Source organism: Lates calcarifer, linkage group LG7_1, assembly GCF_001640805.2.
Source record: "Lates calcarifer isolate ASB-BC8 linkage group LG7_1, TLL_Latcal_v3, whole genome shotgun sequence".
Taxonomy (NCBI): domain Eukaryota; kingdom Metazoa; phylum Chordata; class Actinopteri; family Centropomidae; genus Lates; species Lates calcarifer.
Genome location: NC_066839.1, coordinates 14,530,907 through 14,551,097, shown reverse-complemented (window position 1 = coordinate 14,551,097; position 20,191 = coordinate 14,530,907). Strand labels below are relative to the sequence as shown.

The 20,191-nt window shown below is 41.0% G+C and overlaps 1 protein-coding gene and 1 long non-coding RNA gene across 2 annotated transcripts; one reads left to right on the top strand and one right to left on the bottom strand.

The window, feature by feature from the left end:
- The first annotated feature begins 971 nt into the window (after positions 1-971).
- On the top strand, positions 972-17,360 carry tmem200a (transmembrane protein 200A). The gene is made up of 5 exons (XM_018696062.2): positions 972-2,198; positions 12,483-12,617; positions 12,940-13,226; positions 13,313-13,476; positions 14,055-17,360. The coding sequence occupies exons 2-5, from the start codon at positions 12,490-12,492 to the stop codon at positions 15,177-15,179; spliced, it is 1,704 nt and encodes a 567-aa protein (XP_018551578.1). The 5' UTR covers positions 972-2,198; positions 12,483-12,489; the 3' UTR covers positions 15,180-17,360.
- Positions 2,205-8,302, bottom strand: LOC127142667 (uncharacterized). The gene is made up of 4 exons (XR_007813626.1): positions 7,441-8,302; positions 6,444-6,562; positions 6,195-6,301; positions 2,205-3,960 (listed from the first exon to the last, which is right to left on the bottom strand). It is a non-coding gene; the product is annotated as an uncharacterized LOC127142667 (long non-coding RNA).
- Positions 17,361-20,191: the final 2,831 nt, after the last annotated feature.

Here is a 20,191-nt window from a genome sequence, read left to right as displayed (position 1 = left end):
TCCAGACTCCTGACCACAGCTGCTTACAATAAGTATGACACAAAAAGCCAACACATTTTTATAAATCCCATAATCCCAGGTGGGCTTGTAAACGAGAAATGCAACAGTCAACAATGTAAGGCTTTGTTTTTTTCTCTCCTCTTTCTCCCACACTCTCTCCACATCTCGGTTTCTCACCGTCTTCCTCCTGTTCTGTTCCTCTCTGCCCCTCTACAGTGTGTTTTCATTTCGATCCGTTATGGAATGTAAATACAGCAACCGACTGACCACTGCACTGGGGACATGACTTCAGCATGAATCTCGACTGGCTGTCGCTAACGTTCTAAGTTTTAGAGAGCGCATTGGTTCGTATGTCGAGATGAGGGTTTTATGATCTTAAGGGCTCCAGATGTCTCAGCGAAACCAGAAAAAGCTGCTAACTGATGCTCGGGACTCCACGGGGTTATTTTTAGCTGGTGCGGCGCAGAGAGGGTGTTATAATTAGATTTAAGGTCAGGGTTAAGGTCAGGTGTGTCACGGTCAGGTTTGAGGCCGGAGGGCATGGCACCAAAGGACCAAGAGAATGTCCTAATGACTGTGTCCGAGTGTGTTTTCTTGCGTGTGCAACATGTTCAGCTGCACGACTCTGCCCTCTGGGTGTTTCATTTCTCACCAACTTAATCTCAGCCATCTGAACAAATAATGGTCTTTCTGTCTCGCTCACGCTCTCACACACACACACACACACACACACACACACACACACACACACACACACACTTACAGTTTACTGCACAAAATATCAGCCAAAATGTCTGTCTTACATTTTCTTCACCTCACCCCTGCTTGTGTATTTTCATTGAATCACTTCCAGCATGTAAATACAGGAAATGACACGCATGCCAACATCTGCAACGTTTTTTGCTGCCCCCTCTCTCTCTCTCTCTCTCTCTCTCTCTCTCTCTCAGTGTGTGTGTGTGTGTGGATAGAAAAGCTGGACAAAAACAGTGCTCAGAGTGCTGATAACTCCTAGCCTCTGGGGATTTGATGTATATCTTACACAATTACACAAGGAGTAACTTGTGCCAATACTGCAGCTGTTAGACACTTAAACACACTTTTCCATCTCACTTTTGTTGCTGCAGGAACGGTGCCTTCCCTCAGCTTCGTATTCAGAATCCTGCTGCTTATTGTTCCCACAGAAATACATTAATTTTCATCCAGGAGTCTCTCTCTGTTTTTTCCCAAAAAAACAATCATCCCCTCATCATCTGCGCCTTGCGAGAAAAGCATGGCACAGTGCCTTGTTTCCCTCCATAAACATACACTCCACACACACACACACACACACACACACTCATGCATACACAACTACGACCTTCCTAGGGAGCGTGCAAACCATTCACCCCCATCTCTCTCTCTCTCTCTCTCTCCCTCCCTCCCTCACACACACACACACACACATTTGAAAAAGCCTCTCACATTCCCACAAACGTAGAGGCGCTTTGGAGGAATTGGATGGAGCTGCCGTCTCTCCCTGGCTCAGAGGAATAAAAACACGCTTTACTCGTTGGTGTGCACAGCTCACCGTTTTTCTTAAAACGCAACAGCTTGCCGCTGAGATTTTCAATCTTTCCCCCCATTTTTTCTTGACGTGAAACCAAGTTTTTAGACGCGAAAATCGGTTTATCGAGTGAGTTTTACGCATTCAGACAACCAGAAGGGACATCGCGAGCGGCTTTTGTAGTCTCTTTTCCAGTCAAACAAGGGTTTTTTTTTTCTGCTGGGGAATTACAAGCTGAGCATTTACCACTTTAAATAGGCGGGATGTGTTAAAGGATTTTCCCTCAGTCGTAATTAGGAGCGTGTTTCACCGCCTTCATTGTCCTGAGCGCACATACTCTCCATATGGCGTAAAACGTGTTCCGCGCTGAACAAAGTCGTCTAAAGAGACTCAGCGAAGCCAAAGAACCTGTAGTAAAGCCAATATAGCGTCTCCATTAAAGACTTTGGATGTAGTAAAGACTGTGCTGCTGTTTCAAAAGCCCTGCATGGGAGCTGGGAACTGTCTCCTGTCATTTTACATTTTCTCCGGCGTGGCATTTCACTGGAAGTAGCCTTCAAAGTGGATGATGGCTTTTTACTTTCCCCCATGTTACAGCCTAATCTCCCTCCATGCCTAATGGCACATTGAAAGTGAAAACTCGGCTTTTGTGAAGGTAAGAACTGAGCTGTGTTTGACCTCTCTAACTCTAAACACCCGCCGTGAAACAATTCAAGTTGACAGCTCTACAGTCCATCTTTTTATTTCCATCCATATTTAATTAGGTTTTGTTTAATATTTGATGCAGGGAAGTTTAACATCAGCCATCAGCCTCTGACAGACTGACAGTCTATTTATGGTTACATCTCTTCTCACATCTAATTATGTTGAACAGGATCATCTTTAGTATCATCTTATGTCATCATCCAGTAGCCTATATTGACTAAGTTTTGCTTAGTGATTGATTTGGGGGGAATCCTCCGATCCCTTCATTGTGCCAAGCTTGAGATGATCACTCCTCTGTGCCTGCCTAGTCTAAAATATGATGTCAATTTGCTCCCTCAAAGATGGGTCAAAGGTCATGATTAAAGGTGCTGCCTGTAAGTTCTTGCTATCGCTACATAGCCAACATTAGCATTAACAGCTGTTTACTTAACAAGAGCTTTAGCCATTGTTGCATAATACAGGGTTAGAATACATCCTCTGAGCAGCAATATGTCTTCATTGTTCAAGAGTTAATATTGCTGGTGCTTTCCACTGAGGCAAGCAGAGTAAAGAATTAAAGCTTGATGCTGAACTCGCAATATGTCTTCTAGAGTAAACAGCTGTTAATGCTAACATTGGCTATGTGGCGGTAGCAACTATTGCACCTTTAAAGGGTCAGCGGTCATCAGTGTACCTTTAATCGTATCTGTCTCACACAGTTATTATTCAATACATACACAAATAGATAGTTTTGAATAACATTTTGTTATCCATTAAAAAATCATCATCTATAAATAGGCAAATATTTTTTGTTTCAAAAGTTTAACCTCTGAACACAAAATGTCTCATGCTGCATTTAAAACACGACATTATCACTTTATTTGCCCTTCTACAAATGTACATATCACACCTGGACCATGATTTGCATCCAGATGTTCTGTCATGCTTGTGCGTCCATGTGTTAAACCCTGATTTAAGGCAGGCACAGAAGAATGTATCTAGTATCAAACTCTTCTCATAAATGAAACCATTCTGCACAGTGAAGGTCACACATCCAGGTAAAGTCAGTATGAGCAAAACACATTTTTCAGTGAAGGGGGACTTTTAACAGCAGACACTCACTGCTTTTATAATGTTTAGTGTGACTGAGCTAATGTCTGTGAATTAGGAGCAATTCTCACCTTGAGAGCTTTTTGAAGAGCTAGGGTAACTCGTAGAGCTAAAAGGCTCATAGTGAAACCTTTGCTGCCAAACATTTCACACAGAAATGCATCTGAGTTTAATTTGAGAATCATTACAAAGTCAGGCGACACATTGACTAATCCTCCTTCACAGATCTCACGCTAACTGGATAATCCTGTTTAAATAACCCTCTGATAGGTCAGCAGTTGCTTCACTTTGTCACTCCCCCCACAGAGAGATGTGCAAGCCCAGACTTCATCCTAGAGAGACTCCTATCTGAGGAAAATATTCCAGTTTATCTGATTTGAAACATATTTCCTGTTTGCGCTGAGATTGTTTTATCATCCAAAGTAAATAAGAACTGTTAGCTTATTGAAAACAAAACATTAGTGGAATTAAATTACTTCCTAAACTGCAGAGAGTGGGCCTCTGGAATCCCCACGTGGAAACCATAAAGGTACCAGGTCTCCTGTTTGGCCGCCACTGCTGCAGGGCAGCTGGGGACGATTCGTGTCTCAGGATGAGTGTGGGTGACTGACTGACAATCGACACTGTGAGGAAGACAGAATGAGTCATTTCGCTCAAATCAACAGGGGGCTCACTGCAGTACATCAACACATACAAGCGTGCACACACACACACACACACACATACACACACACACACACACACACACATTTGGCCGGAGTATCTGATGATTCACCTCAAAACTTAATTCAATTGAGTAGAGCTCAATCTATCACAGGAGGCAATGACTGATTCAGTGTGAAGGATGCGAGACATAGAAAAAAGCAGTATGTATCATCAAAATAATGAGGAAAACAAACAAACAAGATGGTGAGGAGGGTGCTGGATTTGACACTCGAGTGCTTGCATCAGAAAATGTGCTGCCAAAAGGTCAGCGGGAAAACACAAAGTGACATATTCTCCAGACAGATGACTCACCCTTGACCGCAAGTCTGTGGAGTAAAGCAATGCACAAACACACGCTCACTATCTGTTTATCTTTTGCTTCCTTTGACACAAATTCCTCCTCTATCTGCCCTGTGTTTTCTGTGCTCTTTTCATTCCTTGCATCTCCTCTAATGATGGCCTAATTTCCCAAGGAACTTGCAATTAAATGAAATGGACATGAAACATATTTTTAATCCCATAAACCAAATGGGCGTCTGCTTCCCTGGTCAGCTAAAAGCCCAAAAAGGACAGAGACTTCAGCCAGGATATCGAGCTCATGTAGATGTCTGATTATTCAGGAGCCACAATCAATCAGCCCCAAACTTACAGGTATTACATTTCATTTTAGCTGATTCTCTGACTCAGTTATAATCAAGGTAGAAAACAATTTGTTGAACATTGTGAACCAACTCAACACTGGAAGATGTGATAACTGCTACCCAGGGCTGTGTAGGGTGTGTACAGACTAAGCTTAACTGCCATCTTTCTCACTTTCCTGTCTGCTCTGTCACACTTGTTAGCGTAGCTCACCCACCCTCAACCTGAGAAGAGAAAGGCTAATGTTGTGTTCATGTCACATCAGAGCCATTGTAATAACCAGTTTCTAATTTGTAAATCATGTTCAAGTCGACATCCAAGTAGTAATTATGACTGGAAAAGTTGAAAGCTCTGGCATAACCGTCTGTTGTTTGATGACGTGACATCATAAACACGTTAATGATGTGAATGTAGCATAATTAACCAGAATAACTGAAAACACCTGTGGGTCTGTGCATATTAGGATTCAAATTACAGTTTAGTGACTGTTTGCTCACAGTACTTATGCTTGTCCAAAGTTTTCAGTTAGGCATATATCAACAAATTTAGGACTGTAGTTTCCAAAGTATCTTGTTTAACTATCAAAGGGACAAATGCACAGACTGTATGGTGGAAATCTTTATCTTTTGCCAAAATATCTGCTTTTGTTTTCTCTGGTTACCACAGTCTTTCATTTGACAATACCAAGTCAAGGAGAGTTGGGCCTTTCCTTCATTTAAAGGTGCTATATGTAAGTATTTGCTATCGCTATATAGCCAACATTAGCATTACCAGCTGTTTATTTACCAAGACAACAAGTTAGAACACATCCTCTGGGTGGTGCTACTTCTTCATTCTCTCATGGACTCTCATGGGCAGACTGGACACAACAATGACTCACTATGGTAAAGTGGTATTTCAAGACAGGACAGGTCAAAGCTTGCTGGTTAGCATGCTAACTTCAGCAGAAGAAAAGAAGTGATAGAAATAGAAGCAAAAGAAGCCTTATTATTTGGTGTTGCGTTCCATTTTGATGCTAAACTTGCAAGATTTTCTCTAGACTGGCAACAGTAAACAGCTGTTAATGTTAACATCGGCTATGTAGCAAGAGAAAAAATTTTCACGTAGCACCTTTAAACTTTCTCCATTTTGTCAGACAAGCTAAAATAATAAAAATAAATGAACTAACCATCTAACATGGGAGTTGGCTGTCTTAGCTGTCCTCATCCCCTTATTCAAGTCAACGGCAGTGACACAAACACTTAAAAAGGGAATTGGCCAAATCAAACCAGGGAGAAAGATAAATATCCCACAAGATATATAGCAGCTTGTGAAAAGAGGGAAAAGCAACAAAATCTGGATTTCAGCAGGTAGAGGAGGGATTTTTGCAATGAGATTGCCTTGTTTTGTCAAACACCTGCGGGGGTGTTTCTCTGCTGCCGACTTTGAACTCTGACCTTTCTGGAAAAGCAGAGCGAGAATTCCACTTCAGGGATCAACAAAGCAAATTAGTAAAATGTGTGGCTGTAAGAACCTGATCTTTTCCTGCTGCGGGGCACATCATGTGTTGTAATACATGTCACAGCTTTTTGTCAGATGTCATCTTATCTCTCTGCTCCACCTGCCTGTCATTCCGCCTCCCTGGTGGAAAGAAAAACCATCTTTAATTGTGATGTACCATGTTAAAGCCAATTAACACAATTCCTGTTTATTGTAGGTTGCTGATGGTCATTTTCTAAAGCATACAACACAAGTTTTAAATTGGCATACTATGTTCACATACTCTTATCATTGTGGAGAAGTGGAATTGCAGTGGGGTCTGTTTCGAATACTCATCGATGCTGGTGTGTTTATGGAAGCTTTATGGACATCCATCTTTTGAGCCTCAGCTGCCAAAAGTATCTGTGAGCAATTTCCCAGAAAAACAAAACATAAAAATAAAAAATGTGAACCTCCATTATAGGTTGATGTTTTTTGGAAGGCACCAGCTAAGAGGATTACTGTCCCTGATCATAGCTGCATTTCCTCCCAGCGCCCATTTGGTAATGTTATTATCTACTGACAGTGTACAGTTTACACATAATGTAGTAAAACATGTAAAACCAACAGTATGATCCCTTAACAAAGACATTAATACTTGATCTTATACTGGAGTATATTACACTATACTGCAATATATACCATATCATACTATAATATACAATATATTATTAAATAATGTACTATATTATACTACATTACAATACTAAACATACTATAGTATACCATATATTATGCCATACTAATATATAATATACTATAATATACCATGCATTACACTATACTATACTGTAATTCATTTGAAAAGGCAGAGAATAAGTTGGGTGTGTTTTGATTTTTTTTTTTTTTTTAAATAACAAGAAAATAAATGTCAAACATTATGCTACATTCCTTCTTATCAAATGAAATCAGTCTGTGAACATGTTCTTTCCCCTACTGAACTCGTTTGTAATATTGCACTTGACTGTGGCGTAGGTATACTTTGAAATGCAGTACTTAAGTTTGACCTGGGCATCAAAACACTTGACAGTCTCTTTATTTTAGTATTTCAAGTTAAAAGTGGTGTCAAGCACGGGTTGTACAAAAATCAGATATTTGCTCACTGCGTTTTTGCCCTTGGACTCAGGCAGATAATTTCTATCACACTTTGAAAATAAAAGCAGAAAGTAAACTGCACTGAACATTTGCCAAAATTCAACATTTTCCAAACTACACCGTACAGAGAGAGACTGAAATAGAACCTGCTAGAGTTGTTTTGAGGGTAGTTTCCATGTTTGACTCTCAGCTCCATGGTGATGTGGCAGGTGACCTTAACTGCAGCAGCAGGGGGTTCGTCTGTCTCTCCAATAAAATCCAGTTAGGGATAGAAAAAACAGAGACACTGATACAGTATAGTTTTCACATTTATTAGAGCAATTTGGCCTCAGTTAACCTCACCAGAGCAGTTTATAACCCAGAAACAAAAACACATGACCCACTGTAACTATAATAGGAGACGTACTGTAATGGATGCCAATTTTTCTTTCCCTACCAAGCTCCAATTTTATCTTCCTTCTCATTCCTCTCATTACATCTCTCCTTGCTGCTTTCCCTTCTTACTCCATCTGTGTCCATATTAGATGTCTTTCTCCATGACGTGTTAGCACACAGCTCGGTGAAGTGAGTCATTTGAGACAAACTTTTTCTCAGCATGCTTCTAGAGTCAAAAACGTCTCTGGAGTTTGTTACATGTATATCAAAGCACTTCCTCTATTCTCTTTCTCCCAGTCTTTCCGCTCCTGATTTCTTCCATCTTTACTCTCCACCCTACTTCACTTCTTCTCTCTCTCTCTCTTTCTAAACCACCTGTCTCATTCTCTTTCCTCTTCCACTCTCTTAGTGGTTTCCTCTGTAATGTGTGAGGTTAGACACTGCAGAATGGTAGCACTTTATCACAAATCACATAAACAAGATTAAACAGAAAACAGAATTAACACCTCGAACACAACGCGAATGTGTAAATGTTAATGAGTACAAAAAAATGGAGGGTTGTCTTGCAAGCACCTCTCATGCCAATTTCTCTGTTGCTCTCACCCTCTGTCTTCATCCTCTGTGTCTCCCTTTCACCAGCTCCTCCTCTCATGTCATCTTACCTTCCTGTTCCCCATCCATTTACATCCTTCGTTGTCTCCCCATCTCCATCACACCTCTTTTAAACTGATGGAAAGGACCATATGCTGTGACATGAAGGTTTGTTTTTGCCCTGTATCTGCACATAGAAATAAAAAGTCAAGGCAAAATAATAAATGGGAAATGCCCTTTTGTTGTCAGGATACAGTCTTAATGATATACCTGTCATCCCTGTGCGTACATCTGGTAGTTGCTATAGAAACGTGTCACCTAGCAGCAGCACATGTAGTCGCTATAGGGACAATACATCATGTGACGTCGCCTATAGATTAGATAACTTGTCATTATCATGCAACAAAAGGCCTCACATGAAGACACAAGCACATGCAGAAGAATTTCACAGAGGAAGTGCTACAGTGTGGAGGAGAAATGAGAGACATGATGTAGTGGGACTATTTCTTTAAAATGTAACTCATGTAGGAGTGTCTAAGAGTAAATGTTTAAATGTCACCAGTAACAGAGTGAATCTGCTCCCTAAAGGGCAAGGCATATTAAATTGTTTTAATAGCCTTCTTGCCTTACTGTGAGTATGCACAGATAAACAGCGGAGGCAATTTAGTCATTAATAAGCTGATCACCCGGAGGCCAATTCATTATTCATTTAACGCGAATTTAAAAAACTGCTTATTAAGGCAGTGAAATGGAAAATGGAGCAGTGGATTTCGCATTATTTATAAGTTTTATTTGATATGAGAAAAAAAAGAAAACCAAAAATTAAAATTCATACAGTCTGTGTATGATTACCATGCGATCATTACACCGAAAAAAAGACAGCGTTGTAGCAGAAACCAGCAAATTTTCGGACCTCTAAAGACTAAACCTAACTCACTGAAGGATTTCTTTATGTCATTCTGTACGCAAAAATGAAAAAAAAAAAACAACCAGCACACACTCACTGATTGGGTGTTAAATGTGGAGTATGGTTGCTTAATATTAACGTCATTTCATGTGGTCACTGCACATTCTCCACAGTAGAAAGCCTTGCCTTGTCAGAGCCTGAGTGGTTTCTCATTAGGCTGTTGGCGTGTCTGTTAGGACAGCATTTCGTTGTCTTTGCTCCACTTGTTTCTTCCACAAGTCTTGTTAAAACTACAGATGCACTTGGCTCGTTTTCTCCCTCTGTCATGTCATCACTGGTGGGAAAAGCACTTTGCTTTCCTTTACCTTACTGTCCGGCCTCTCTGTCCTCTTTCTGTCTGCTCATGTCATTCTGTCTCTGGAAAACAGGCTTCAAAACTGTTTTTACCATTGTTTTTTTTTTTTTTACAGTGTTCAACTCTTTGTGCAGGCTTTCATTTTCTGGTTATGACTCAGTGTTGCACCCAGGTAGATGCACTGTTGTCAATATGTGCTTCTGTATCCCTCTTCCTTTTTTTTAACCCCCTTCCTCTCCTGTTCCTGAATTTCGGTTATCATCTTCTCTCGCATGTTTTTGTCACCTTTGTCTCCTTTCCTCCTGTACTCCCATCTATCCCTTTCTGCACTCTAAGTGAACGGAGGAAATCTCTCCCCCTGCTCTTGAAACACTGTGTGGGTTCCTGTTTGACACACACTAAGGAGCGAAAGGAGAGAATCAAGTAGAGAGAGACAGAGTGAGAGGGAGTGCAGGAAAACCTGAGAAAAGAGGCTGGTTGTGTTTGTCCTTGTGTGATTCACCATCTGTGGATGGAGCACTTTCCTACAGCAGCAGAATTACCAATAAGATGATTGACATGAAAAATACATTTAAATGTGAGAAGGAGAAAAGAGGGTAGGAGGAGAGAACGTCTGGTCTTATGTGTGATTCACACAGTTACTTTAAATACTAAAAAAGCTTTCTTTGACTTTGAATCTTAAAGTAGACTTTCTGGCTTTGAGATATGTAGAGGAAAAGAAAGGAAGGGAGTGAGAGAGAGGAAAGTGACCAAATAGAAGAAAATTAAAATTAGAGGCAGATTAAAAATAGATCCAAGAGGACAGAGGGTGGAGGAGGAGAAAGACAAACAGAGAAATAAGATGAAAAACGTTAGCTGGGGTTGAAGAAAGGGAAGTAAGGGAAGGAAAAAATTATTCAGGGTCACAACCAGAATGCATTAGCAGAGGGTGAAAAGGGAAGAGAAAATGAGAAGGAAGAAGGAGAGCTAGAGGGAAATGTGGAAGCAAGGAAGAGAGAAATTAAAAAATAGACAAAGGTCATGGGTGTGTTCACATTCCCATGCTAAATCTGTTTTGTCCACTTATATACACAGAAATGCACACGTACACAAACTTGCAGAAAACTGGTAAGTCATCTAACTGTTCTAACTGAAGATAAGACATTGCGATCACATTCAAAAAGCAAATAACGCATCACAAATTACATCACAGTTACATTATAACTTAAAACTATTGTGTCATGATTGCATCATAATCACATTCTAACTAACTGAAACCAGTGCCTCAAAATTGCACTCTAACTGAAAACAGCGCATCACAATTGCATCACAATCACATTCTAATTGAAGACAGTGCTTCACAGTGACATCACAATCACACTCCACCTGAAAACAATGCTTCACAAGTGCATCATAGTCACATTCTAACTGAAGGTATTGTGTCACAATTACGTCACAACCACATTCTAACTGAAGATAATGTGTCACAACAATGTGTCACAATTACATCACAATCATATTCTGAAGATTATGCATTGATTCATGAGACGTACACAGGCAAACTGAAAAGTAAGCATCACAATTACATCACAATCATTTTAACTCATTCATTTTTACTGAAAACAACGCCTCACAATTGCCCAATCTACATTACAATTGCAAATAAATGTTATTTGTCAGCAGAGCTACAGCTATTCACTATTAATTTTATGGCAGCTGACTCTCAAGTGCTGGGAATCATTGGTGTCATGATGTCAGCTAATTTATTGTATTTAAATATATGTAATAATTGTAGTGTAGAGGCATCAGCATGGCAACCAACAAAAACAATAAATCAACCTGTAGCAGTGAGATTACTCTACCATAATTTGACCTGAGGAGAAATACTTCAAATTTCCATTTAAATTGAGTACCTTGGTTATTCAACATCTAATAAAGTCTATTTAATCCTCTTAGTGCTAAAGAGGACAATGCTAATGTTCATATGAGCATAGATTAACGGGCATTTAAACCCAAATGAAGGCTCCCGAAATAAGCCGGTGTTTGTTTTAAGCCCTCTTCCTTTTACTAACTATTAATAGACATCTGAGCAGCTGGTGAGCAGAGAGACTATGAATCATTTGAATATTATGAAATGCAGCTATGTATTTCCAGTTTTATAACAGCAACAACAACGTAAATAACGATAACAATGGCAACAATACCAATGCAAATGAATTAACTACTATCTAAGGCAGCATGAGTGTTTCTCTTTGTGTCTGCTCTCTGTCTCCATCTCTCTGATCACCCTGTTTCCTTAGTATCACTCTCTCTCTCATACACACAGGAGGGATGCAGTAAACAAACATCCTACAAAAATAAATGTATGACTATGTAGAGTATGCACACATGCACACCCTTTTTCATGTTGTCTTCAAAGCTGGGAGTCAAAAGCAAAACATCACCAGTAAACAGAATAGATTGTATTGTTGTATCTTTGCTCGACTGTAAATAGCATCTCTCCAACTTGGAAAGACATCGAAAGTGTGAAAGTCTAAAAAAGCTGTCACCTGCAGCTTTGCAAAAGTCACCGCTGTGTGTGATGTGACACACGTGCATAAAATAAGACAAATAGAGCTGTGATGTTCGGGACTGGTTCAATCTGCATGATTGTGGGAGATGCTGTACTCTTAATATCAGGTGTTTTAAATCTCCTATGCTCAGAGCATCTGGGAGACTCTGGTTATATTGAAATGCATATGTCCATCCCTTAACTTGCTCTTAAATATTGTTGTTTGTGATGTTTGTTCTTCATGTGAATTCATGTCTATCTGTGCCTCTGGCAAATGGATTGGACTGCTTTGATTTTTTTATTCATTGGCATCTTTTAGAGTGTGTGTACAAAAGGCCAGTGACCTGTGGTACAAACACGCACTGACAACAGATGCTTGTGATTAGATTTAGAATTCAATACTAATGTGCGTTTGCATGTGTACCTGCAGGTTAAGAATGACTGCAGCAGCAGGTGTGCTAACAGGCTTGGCCAAGCTAAAACGCCAAGACTCCTCCCGCTCTCAGCACCGACCCATACCACCGTCCCCAGGCCTGGGAAACCCTGGCCCAGAGGCTGCCCCCAGGTGATCATCTGAGCCTTATTTTTGTCAATTCAATATTAATACAGAGTTTGCTTAGGCCTTTGATTACAAATGAACTTTTTTAGGAACTACATTGGGTGATAAGAAAGTGGTCGCCGTTTAACTTCTGAGTGATTCATGTTCCACAATGGTTTAAATGTTTAAAAAAACAGCACTGACTTTTAAACAGTGATATGCTTATGCAATCTGTACAGTTTTCTATGGTAGAGGCAGGCTTTACATCACGGTATGTCAGAAAATATGTCTCCAAAAAAAAAACAAAAAAACAAACAAACTGTGGTTTCTTTACTTTCTTTCCTTTTAGAAAGAGAAAGCGACGCACTGATGTTGTGGTGGTGCGCGGCAGGCTCCGCCTCTACTCTGCCTCTGGGTTTTTCCTCCTCCTGGGACTGGTCATCTTAGCCATAGGGATCGGCATGGCGACACTGGGTTACTGGCCACACAGTGAAACCATGCCATTGGCCAAATCAACAACTGGAGGAGGATCTGCTGGAGGAGCCAAAACATCTTCCACGGGTGAAGGAAATGGAGCTAAGGTGTCCGTTATGGATGGGGATGTGGCCAACTCCAGCGCAAGTCATAGCGTGCAAGGTTAGAAAACAACAGAGTGAATCCAATGTGGTTTGTGCTCTGAATATTAAATGGCTCACATCCTCTGTCATGTCTCCTGTATGTAGGTACGCCCTCCAAGCACACCAGGGGCGCCCTGACGCGGTTCCTAGAACAGCACCGTCACTCTGAGCGGATGAAGATGTTCGGGCCTTTCACCATGGGCATTGGGATTTTTATCTTTATCTGTGCTAATGCCATACTTCATGAAAACAGAGACAGAGAAACAAAGGTAGGGTAGAAATAAGCAGATTCATACACACATACTGCAACAAGCATCTACTGTGTGTCTACCTGGACGTGGAGAAGTCAAGTACTAGAATTATTACTGGATTTTGTGGATCATGTAACACTGATTTATGCAGAAATGGGAGCTAGAAAAGATTCTTTGAAGGAATATTTCAAACAGATGTTTCAATTCTAAAACACAAAACCAAAGGCAGTAGAAGTTGTAGTTAATATTCCTTCCCTTTCCTGTATTCTCATTTCTGTTCTTCCCCCACGCTCTACAAAGCGAGGGGCATGCACACTGCAGTCATCCATATTCATCGTCTCTACATAACTAACATGCAGATCAGATTTCTTTCAACCTCCTGCCATCCTCTGCTCTTATGCCCTCTCCTTCCCTTCCTTGATTCGATTAATTCTCGCTTCTTCCCGTCCACGTGAGACCCAAACAAACAAACTTCAACATAAGTATACACACATCTAAAGCTGTAGAATAATAAGCAGTTGTGATGGAATATTAAACATACTGCGAGGTAACTCAAAGATGAGTGCCACTAATAATATATTTCTTTTCTGCACTAGATAATCCATATGAGAGACATGTACTCCACAGTCATTGACATCCATCGCCTCAGGCAGAGAGAGCAGAAACAACACCATCACCGCAACAGCGCCTATGCAAGAGAGGTCAGTGACCTTCGAGCCTTTGGAGCTGATAACGCTGCACGGCTAGGCAGCAACTCCCTCTTGGCCTTCTCCCCTCGGGCGGGAGGCAGCGCCAGCGGGGGAGGAGGTTCTGCAGAGGAGGTGGTGCTGTTAGGGGACGAGGAGTTTCACGGACACGGAGAGCAGGTGAAGTTGGATTGTAGCTTTGCGGGGCTGCTGGCGCCGCTCTACAAGGATCGGCCCTTCTACGGCCCGGGGCTCGGGCTGGCTCACTCGGACTCGATACGCCATCAGTGGTCAGTGGATGGAGATGGAGAGAGGGGAGGGCACCATGCTCGCTCTATTGTCTCCTCCTCTATCTCTGCTTTTACGCTCCCTGTTATAAAACTCAACAACTGTGTTATTGATGAACCAGAGATGGAGGTGATTACTGAGGAGGACAGAGGAGGAGAGAGAAGAGATGGAGAGAGGTCACAGCCTCTGAGCTCCATGGAGTCTCTGGCGGTTCCTGTAGCATCTGTTGCCAAGGCCTCCAAACCGCCCAGCTTGCACCGGAGTAACTCCGCCTCCTCCTCGTCCCACTGCTCCTCTGTCTCCTCTTCCTCACTCTCCCCTGCTCCCTCCTCTACCTCAGGCTGCTGGCTCTCCCCGGGAGCAGCAAGGAGCGACTTTGGCTCCAACTCCTCTCTGCACATGCTCAGCAGCCACTCCAAATCTCTGGACCTGGAGCGCGGGCCGAGCATGCTCAGCGTGCATCCGGAGCAGCGGAAGCACCCCAGCTGGCCCCGCCTCGACCGTAGCAACAGCAGCCGAAGTAACAGTGGCAACCGGGGCAGCAGCAAAGGCTACATGCGGCTGGAGGACAGGGAAGAGCAAGGGGAGAGGCTGCTGGATGTGTCAGTGTCTGCAGCAGCGAGGCGCGACTACAGTAAACGCGAGAAGCTGCTAATGATATCCAGGTCGCATAATAATCTGAGCTTTGAGCACGACGAGTTTAACAGCAGCACACTGAAGAGAGGCAGCTCTGAGACTCGATTCTGAAGATGCTTTGAAGACAGTTCTGTCCTGTTCTGTAAATTGCTCTCCAGACAGTATGAGTGTACAGTGTTCATTACAGGGGGACCTGACGAGCCTAACAGCTGCGCCCTGGAGAACGAAAACTCAAGCGTAGTTTAAAAAACACTTTTTTGAGCAGCAGGCTGGAGAGTAGTGAGTGACGGACAATCTTGCACAGTAAAAGGTTCAGGCCTCATGTCAGCGAGACAATGAATGCCTACTGTAGCAGGTCCAGAGGTTCTGTTCTGTAGCCGACCCTGACCTGTGACCTCTGTGGAGGAAGGCAAGTGACAGGAGTACAACCATACAGGGATCAGTAAAGATAAATCACATTACATCATCAGTCCGCTTTATATGAGAATATTTCTAAGAAAGTTTTAGCAGGATCTCAGACAAGGCTTTAGGATCGATCCTGTTTCATTACAAAAGGATTTGAAAATTGCTTGTGTGACAGGGTTTCACTCCAGCAGATGCTGGTGAAATCAAGGACACACTGGAAGTGCTTTGAACAAGTTTTCTCAGTGACATAAAGGCGAATCTTTTATAACAGAGTCAAGGCCCAAACTTGAGAAATGAGAAAGACCAGTTTCATATTGGAAGAGAAGAAGCTCCAAGACAATAATAACATTAATGATTTTTGCCTATATAGCACCTTTAAAAACAAAGTTACAAAGTGCTTAATAGGATTGTATAGAGAGACTATGGCTGATAATAGGTAATTTTCAACTAATCTACCAGCCTTGATACAAAAACAGATATGACAACTAAACTGATCCAGACCCAGCTGGTAACTTATTGCCAGGTATAAACCTGGGTAAGAGCATAATACCGCAGCCATAAGGCTCATAAGTCCAAAAGATATAGATATAGTATTTGTTTCCAAGGTGGTTACTGTATGTTTGTGTCTGATTCTCAGATTGTAGTAGACACAGAGATTGGGCCACACAAAGAGCAAGGTCAGACAAAGCCACATACTTCAATGTCAGCAGGCAACAGCGCAGATTCGAGAGTCAAATCGTGCTGCAAGCTTTCAAGATCCAATAACAGAGTCTGTGTTTTCCTGCTTACAATATTGCTGCGCTTTCTCTGGAACTACAGGAGGAAGTTTTTTATGTCTGCTACTGAAAACTAAAGCAACAGTCTCTGTCAATGGCTCTGCCGCAGGCATTTTAAGTTTCTCACTAGGAAACATGTTGATTGACCTCACTCAGGAAATGTAATTTATCTATTCATCATGTTTGTCTATTCATAAACCTATTCGGTGTCAGAGAAAACCCTATTTGAACATTTGTAGATATGAACAGAAGTCTGATAATTAAGTAATGATTATTTTCATGACCGATCTGCCAGAGAGTCAAAGTGATTGTTTACTATTTCTAAATAACAGTCAAAATCCAAAGTTATTTAATTTGTAAAGAAAACAGTCACATCTGAGGTATTTCTAGTTTGATAAGTGACTTGAACAATTGGGCTATCTGAATTTGGACTGATTAATTTAACAACTCCTTTTTGGCTCTACACAATTTATCGAACAATACCCGAGACAGAAATCCATCTAAAGCAATGAGTGATGTGCTGATGTTGCACATAAGCCGACAACAGACCACTATGTACACTTATCTTTATAAATCCAGAGACCTGTAACAGTGATGAGAAAACAGCCGTGCTGTTTTCTGCCACAGTTCTCATTTTCTAACAAATGTTGCTTTTTACATTTTTGCAATATTCACCATGTGATGAAGATCGCAGGATTGAATTCAGGAATTCAGCTGCTGAACAGCAGAGTAATAATGTCTCAGAATATTTTGTCATTACATTACCACATGTTGAAAAGTTATGTTTTGTTAAACTGGACAAGCCAATATGACGACTCCATATTGCGGTTTGAGGTTCTGTTATGGTTTGTCATTACCTTACAAATGCTGTCAAATTTAATACGTGTGTAAATGTGTTAGGAATATTCCCTCTGCTACTTTTAACGCAACACATGTAAAGAGTAACACATCTTGCTATTCTGAAATCTAACCTGATGTGCGTTGAAAAAGGCAGAGTCCCTTGTAAGAGTACAGGAACCTTACCAGAGAGCTTCAGTAACTGGTTCCCACTAGTTTGTGGGTCAATGTCCAATTTAATTCTCTCTGAAAATAAAATGTATTTTCACTGAAACATGTTTTGTCCTAATGAGCGTATTTGACCAAAGCTGATTCCCACACACAAATTCTCCTTTAGTGATTTTCTCAGGGATTAGTGGAAGGCAACAGCATCTCCTGGGTGTACATATATATATATATATATATATATATATATATATATTATATATATATATATATATATACCACACACACCACACACACACACACACACACACACACACACACACACACACACACCTAAACACAACTTCCCAAATACATCGCCAATTCCTCTCTCTCTCTCTCTCTCTCTCGTCTCTCTCATGTCTTGCTCCTTTTCTCTCTGTCTCCTGCACAGAAAATAAGAAGAAAAGGTCTGGATGAGTCATCATCAATTATCATATGCTCTGCAGCTCTGTGGGCTAATCACACACACATACACACACAAACAAACATGCACACTCATGCACACGTGGACCTAAGATTTTACTTACATCAAAGCATGAAGACATATTCCTCCTCAAATGCAAATATAGTCTTTCAAAAGCATGAATATCCACACACAAAACGCCGCCACACACACACACACACACACACACACACACTTAAAATGCTATTCAAAAGCAGAGGGCTGATGATGCTGTCTCATCTCTGTCTGTGTTACCGAGGGAACAGATGATAATCCTAACCCTGTCTGAAGGCAGGAAACATATTTAGGCAGCAGAGATGGATGATGTTGCCTCAAATTAACATTCAGCAAGTAAACTAACATTACATCGTCCTGTTGAGTTTCCCTCAGTCTTTTTGTTGTACTGGTTGAGGATTTCAGTCTGAATATGAAATTCAAGGTTGTCATATTTTTCAAACAATAGTTTTGTCTTCAGCAGTTGGACTTCATTGTGGTAGTTTCAATCACATAATGTTGGAGCATCTTGTTGCCGAGCGACATGAGTATACAACCTTGACCTTGAATCTCTTATACAGTCTATAGACAATTTAAAAAAAAAAGGACAACTGCGACCCTACATCCTTTACAGTTTCAATTAAAAACCTCTTGTTTCTCTGAAACTTCTATCAAAGGGTACAAATGTATTTGGGATGCAGAACTTCCACTAACTGCATTTTGGTTGCTAAGCAAATCTCTTTTCTTGCCCCATTAAGACAGATGGTTCACCAGTGAAAGCAACTGCATCAAATGTTCCAAATGTTTCACTGTGTGCGCGGAAATGAATCCAGAGCATCTTAATCAATGTGCCTTTTCTTGGTAATCCTTGCTGCTTAGACAGGTGGTGTATTCAGATCTCAATTTCCACTTTCTGTAGGACACTGTGACCAAACAGAGAATGGCACACGCTATTCGTCATCTCGGTACTTGTTCAGTCCTGAGCCGATGTGTTACGGAGAGACAGCTCGCGCCTTCTCACCTCCTCGGCTGTGTCACACACTTCAGCTAGCTGAGGGCCTGTGAGTCTGTTATGAAGAGACTCACAGTCTTGCAGTATTCTGTTAATTTCCAAGACATGCATAAGTTTACTAATACATCTATAATTTTCATGTTGTTGCTTAGCACAGCTGTTAAAGGATAAGGGAGGCAATATTACCCTGTATATTTTTTTTCCCCCAATGAAAAGTCCAGCAATGAATGTATCCCACTAACAAGTAGGAACCAAATTGTTGCAATAGGTGACATGTTTCCTCATTATGATGAACATAAGCACTGTAGAGTGTTAGGAGTAAAATCCTACATAACAGTACACCGTCCTGATGCTGTAAATACTCACAAAAGCACAAAGTGTATTAATCCACAGAAGAAAACAGTCCCCAACATTAACACTATTAACACTATTTACTCCTGTTTCAGTCATGTTCGCACAAACAGTGCCAGAGATTACTCTGCCTGTTTTGAAAATGATAGTACATGTTTGTGACCCGTTAGTAGTTTGTTTTAAGATTTACATCTTCAGTAGGAATAAATGGATCTGACTGCCACAGACAAGCTGAAGAAGTCTCATCTTTGGTTTGACAATAAGAAAATAATAGAATGACCTGTACCATGGTCATGAAAGCTCTTAGATTTGTTGTTCTTAAGTTATCCAAAGCGCAGTGCATACAGAGTAATTTCCTGCAGTAGCAACAGTAGTTTGGAACAAAAAAAGAAACACAAAAAAAAAAAAAAAAAAAAAACTGGATAGTACACTGAGCAGTGAAAGCTACCAAGGCTGCACCAAGAGTGCCAGCTACAGAAACTCACACTGCATAGCTCTCTACAAAAAAAAAACTGTCAGTCCTGGACAGACAGGGCACACTGTTCAAAAAGAACAGAAGAGAAAACATTCCAAGATCCTTGCTTGTGTTGAAATTATTTGAATATTAGGAGTGAGGGAAGGAATAAGATGCATCATTGCAACACGCACATGTGCAGACAAGGATGAATGAACACATAGGAGGCACACAGATGAAAATGTCCATCATCAAATCTCATCTGATCACATATTTATATCTACATCAATAGAGAAGAATTGACTTTGAAGACCTGAGGTACAGGTGAGCTATCCCTGGAGAGGAGATAGAAAGAGCATTCATTTTTCATACAATTGTTCGTTTTCTTCTCTACCGGTAACAACAGGGTTTCATTTTGTGTGTTTCTTTATTTTATTTGTGTGTTTGTAGCCAGTGAAAAACAGAACCAGCACTGTGTGAGTGTGTGCTGTGTATTACTCCCCTGTGTTTTTCCCAGTAACAACGGCAGTGATGTGGGCAGTTTACTGACATAATCAGCTAATAAACAGACTAATTAGTACAACACATCTGGAGGGTAAATTGAATGGTTTGCAGATTAGCTGAGGAGTATGGCTGCCAGGAGGG

Excerpts from the sequence above, each read along its gene's own strand:
- tmem200a (XM_018696062.2), top strand. The coding sequence starts at position 12,490 with ATGACTGCAGCAGCAGGTGTGCTAACAGGCTTGGCCAAGCTAAAACGC. Across the intron at positions 12,618-12,939 it reads GGCCCAGAGGCTGCCCCCAG|AAAGAGAAAGCGACGCACTG; the intron begins GTGATCATCTGA and ends CTTTCCTTTTAG. Across the intron at positions 13,227-13,312 it reads CGCAAGTCATAGCGTGCAAG|GTACGCCCTCCAAGCACACC; the intron begins GTTAGAAAACAA and ends TCCTGTATGTAG.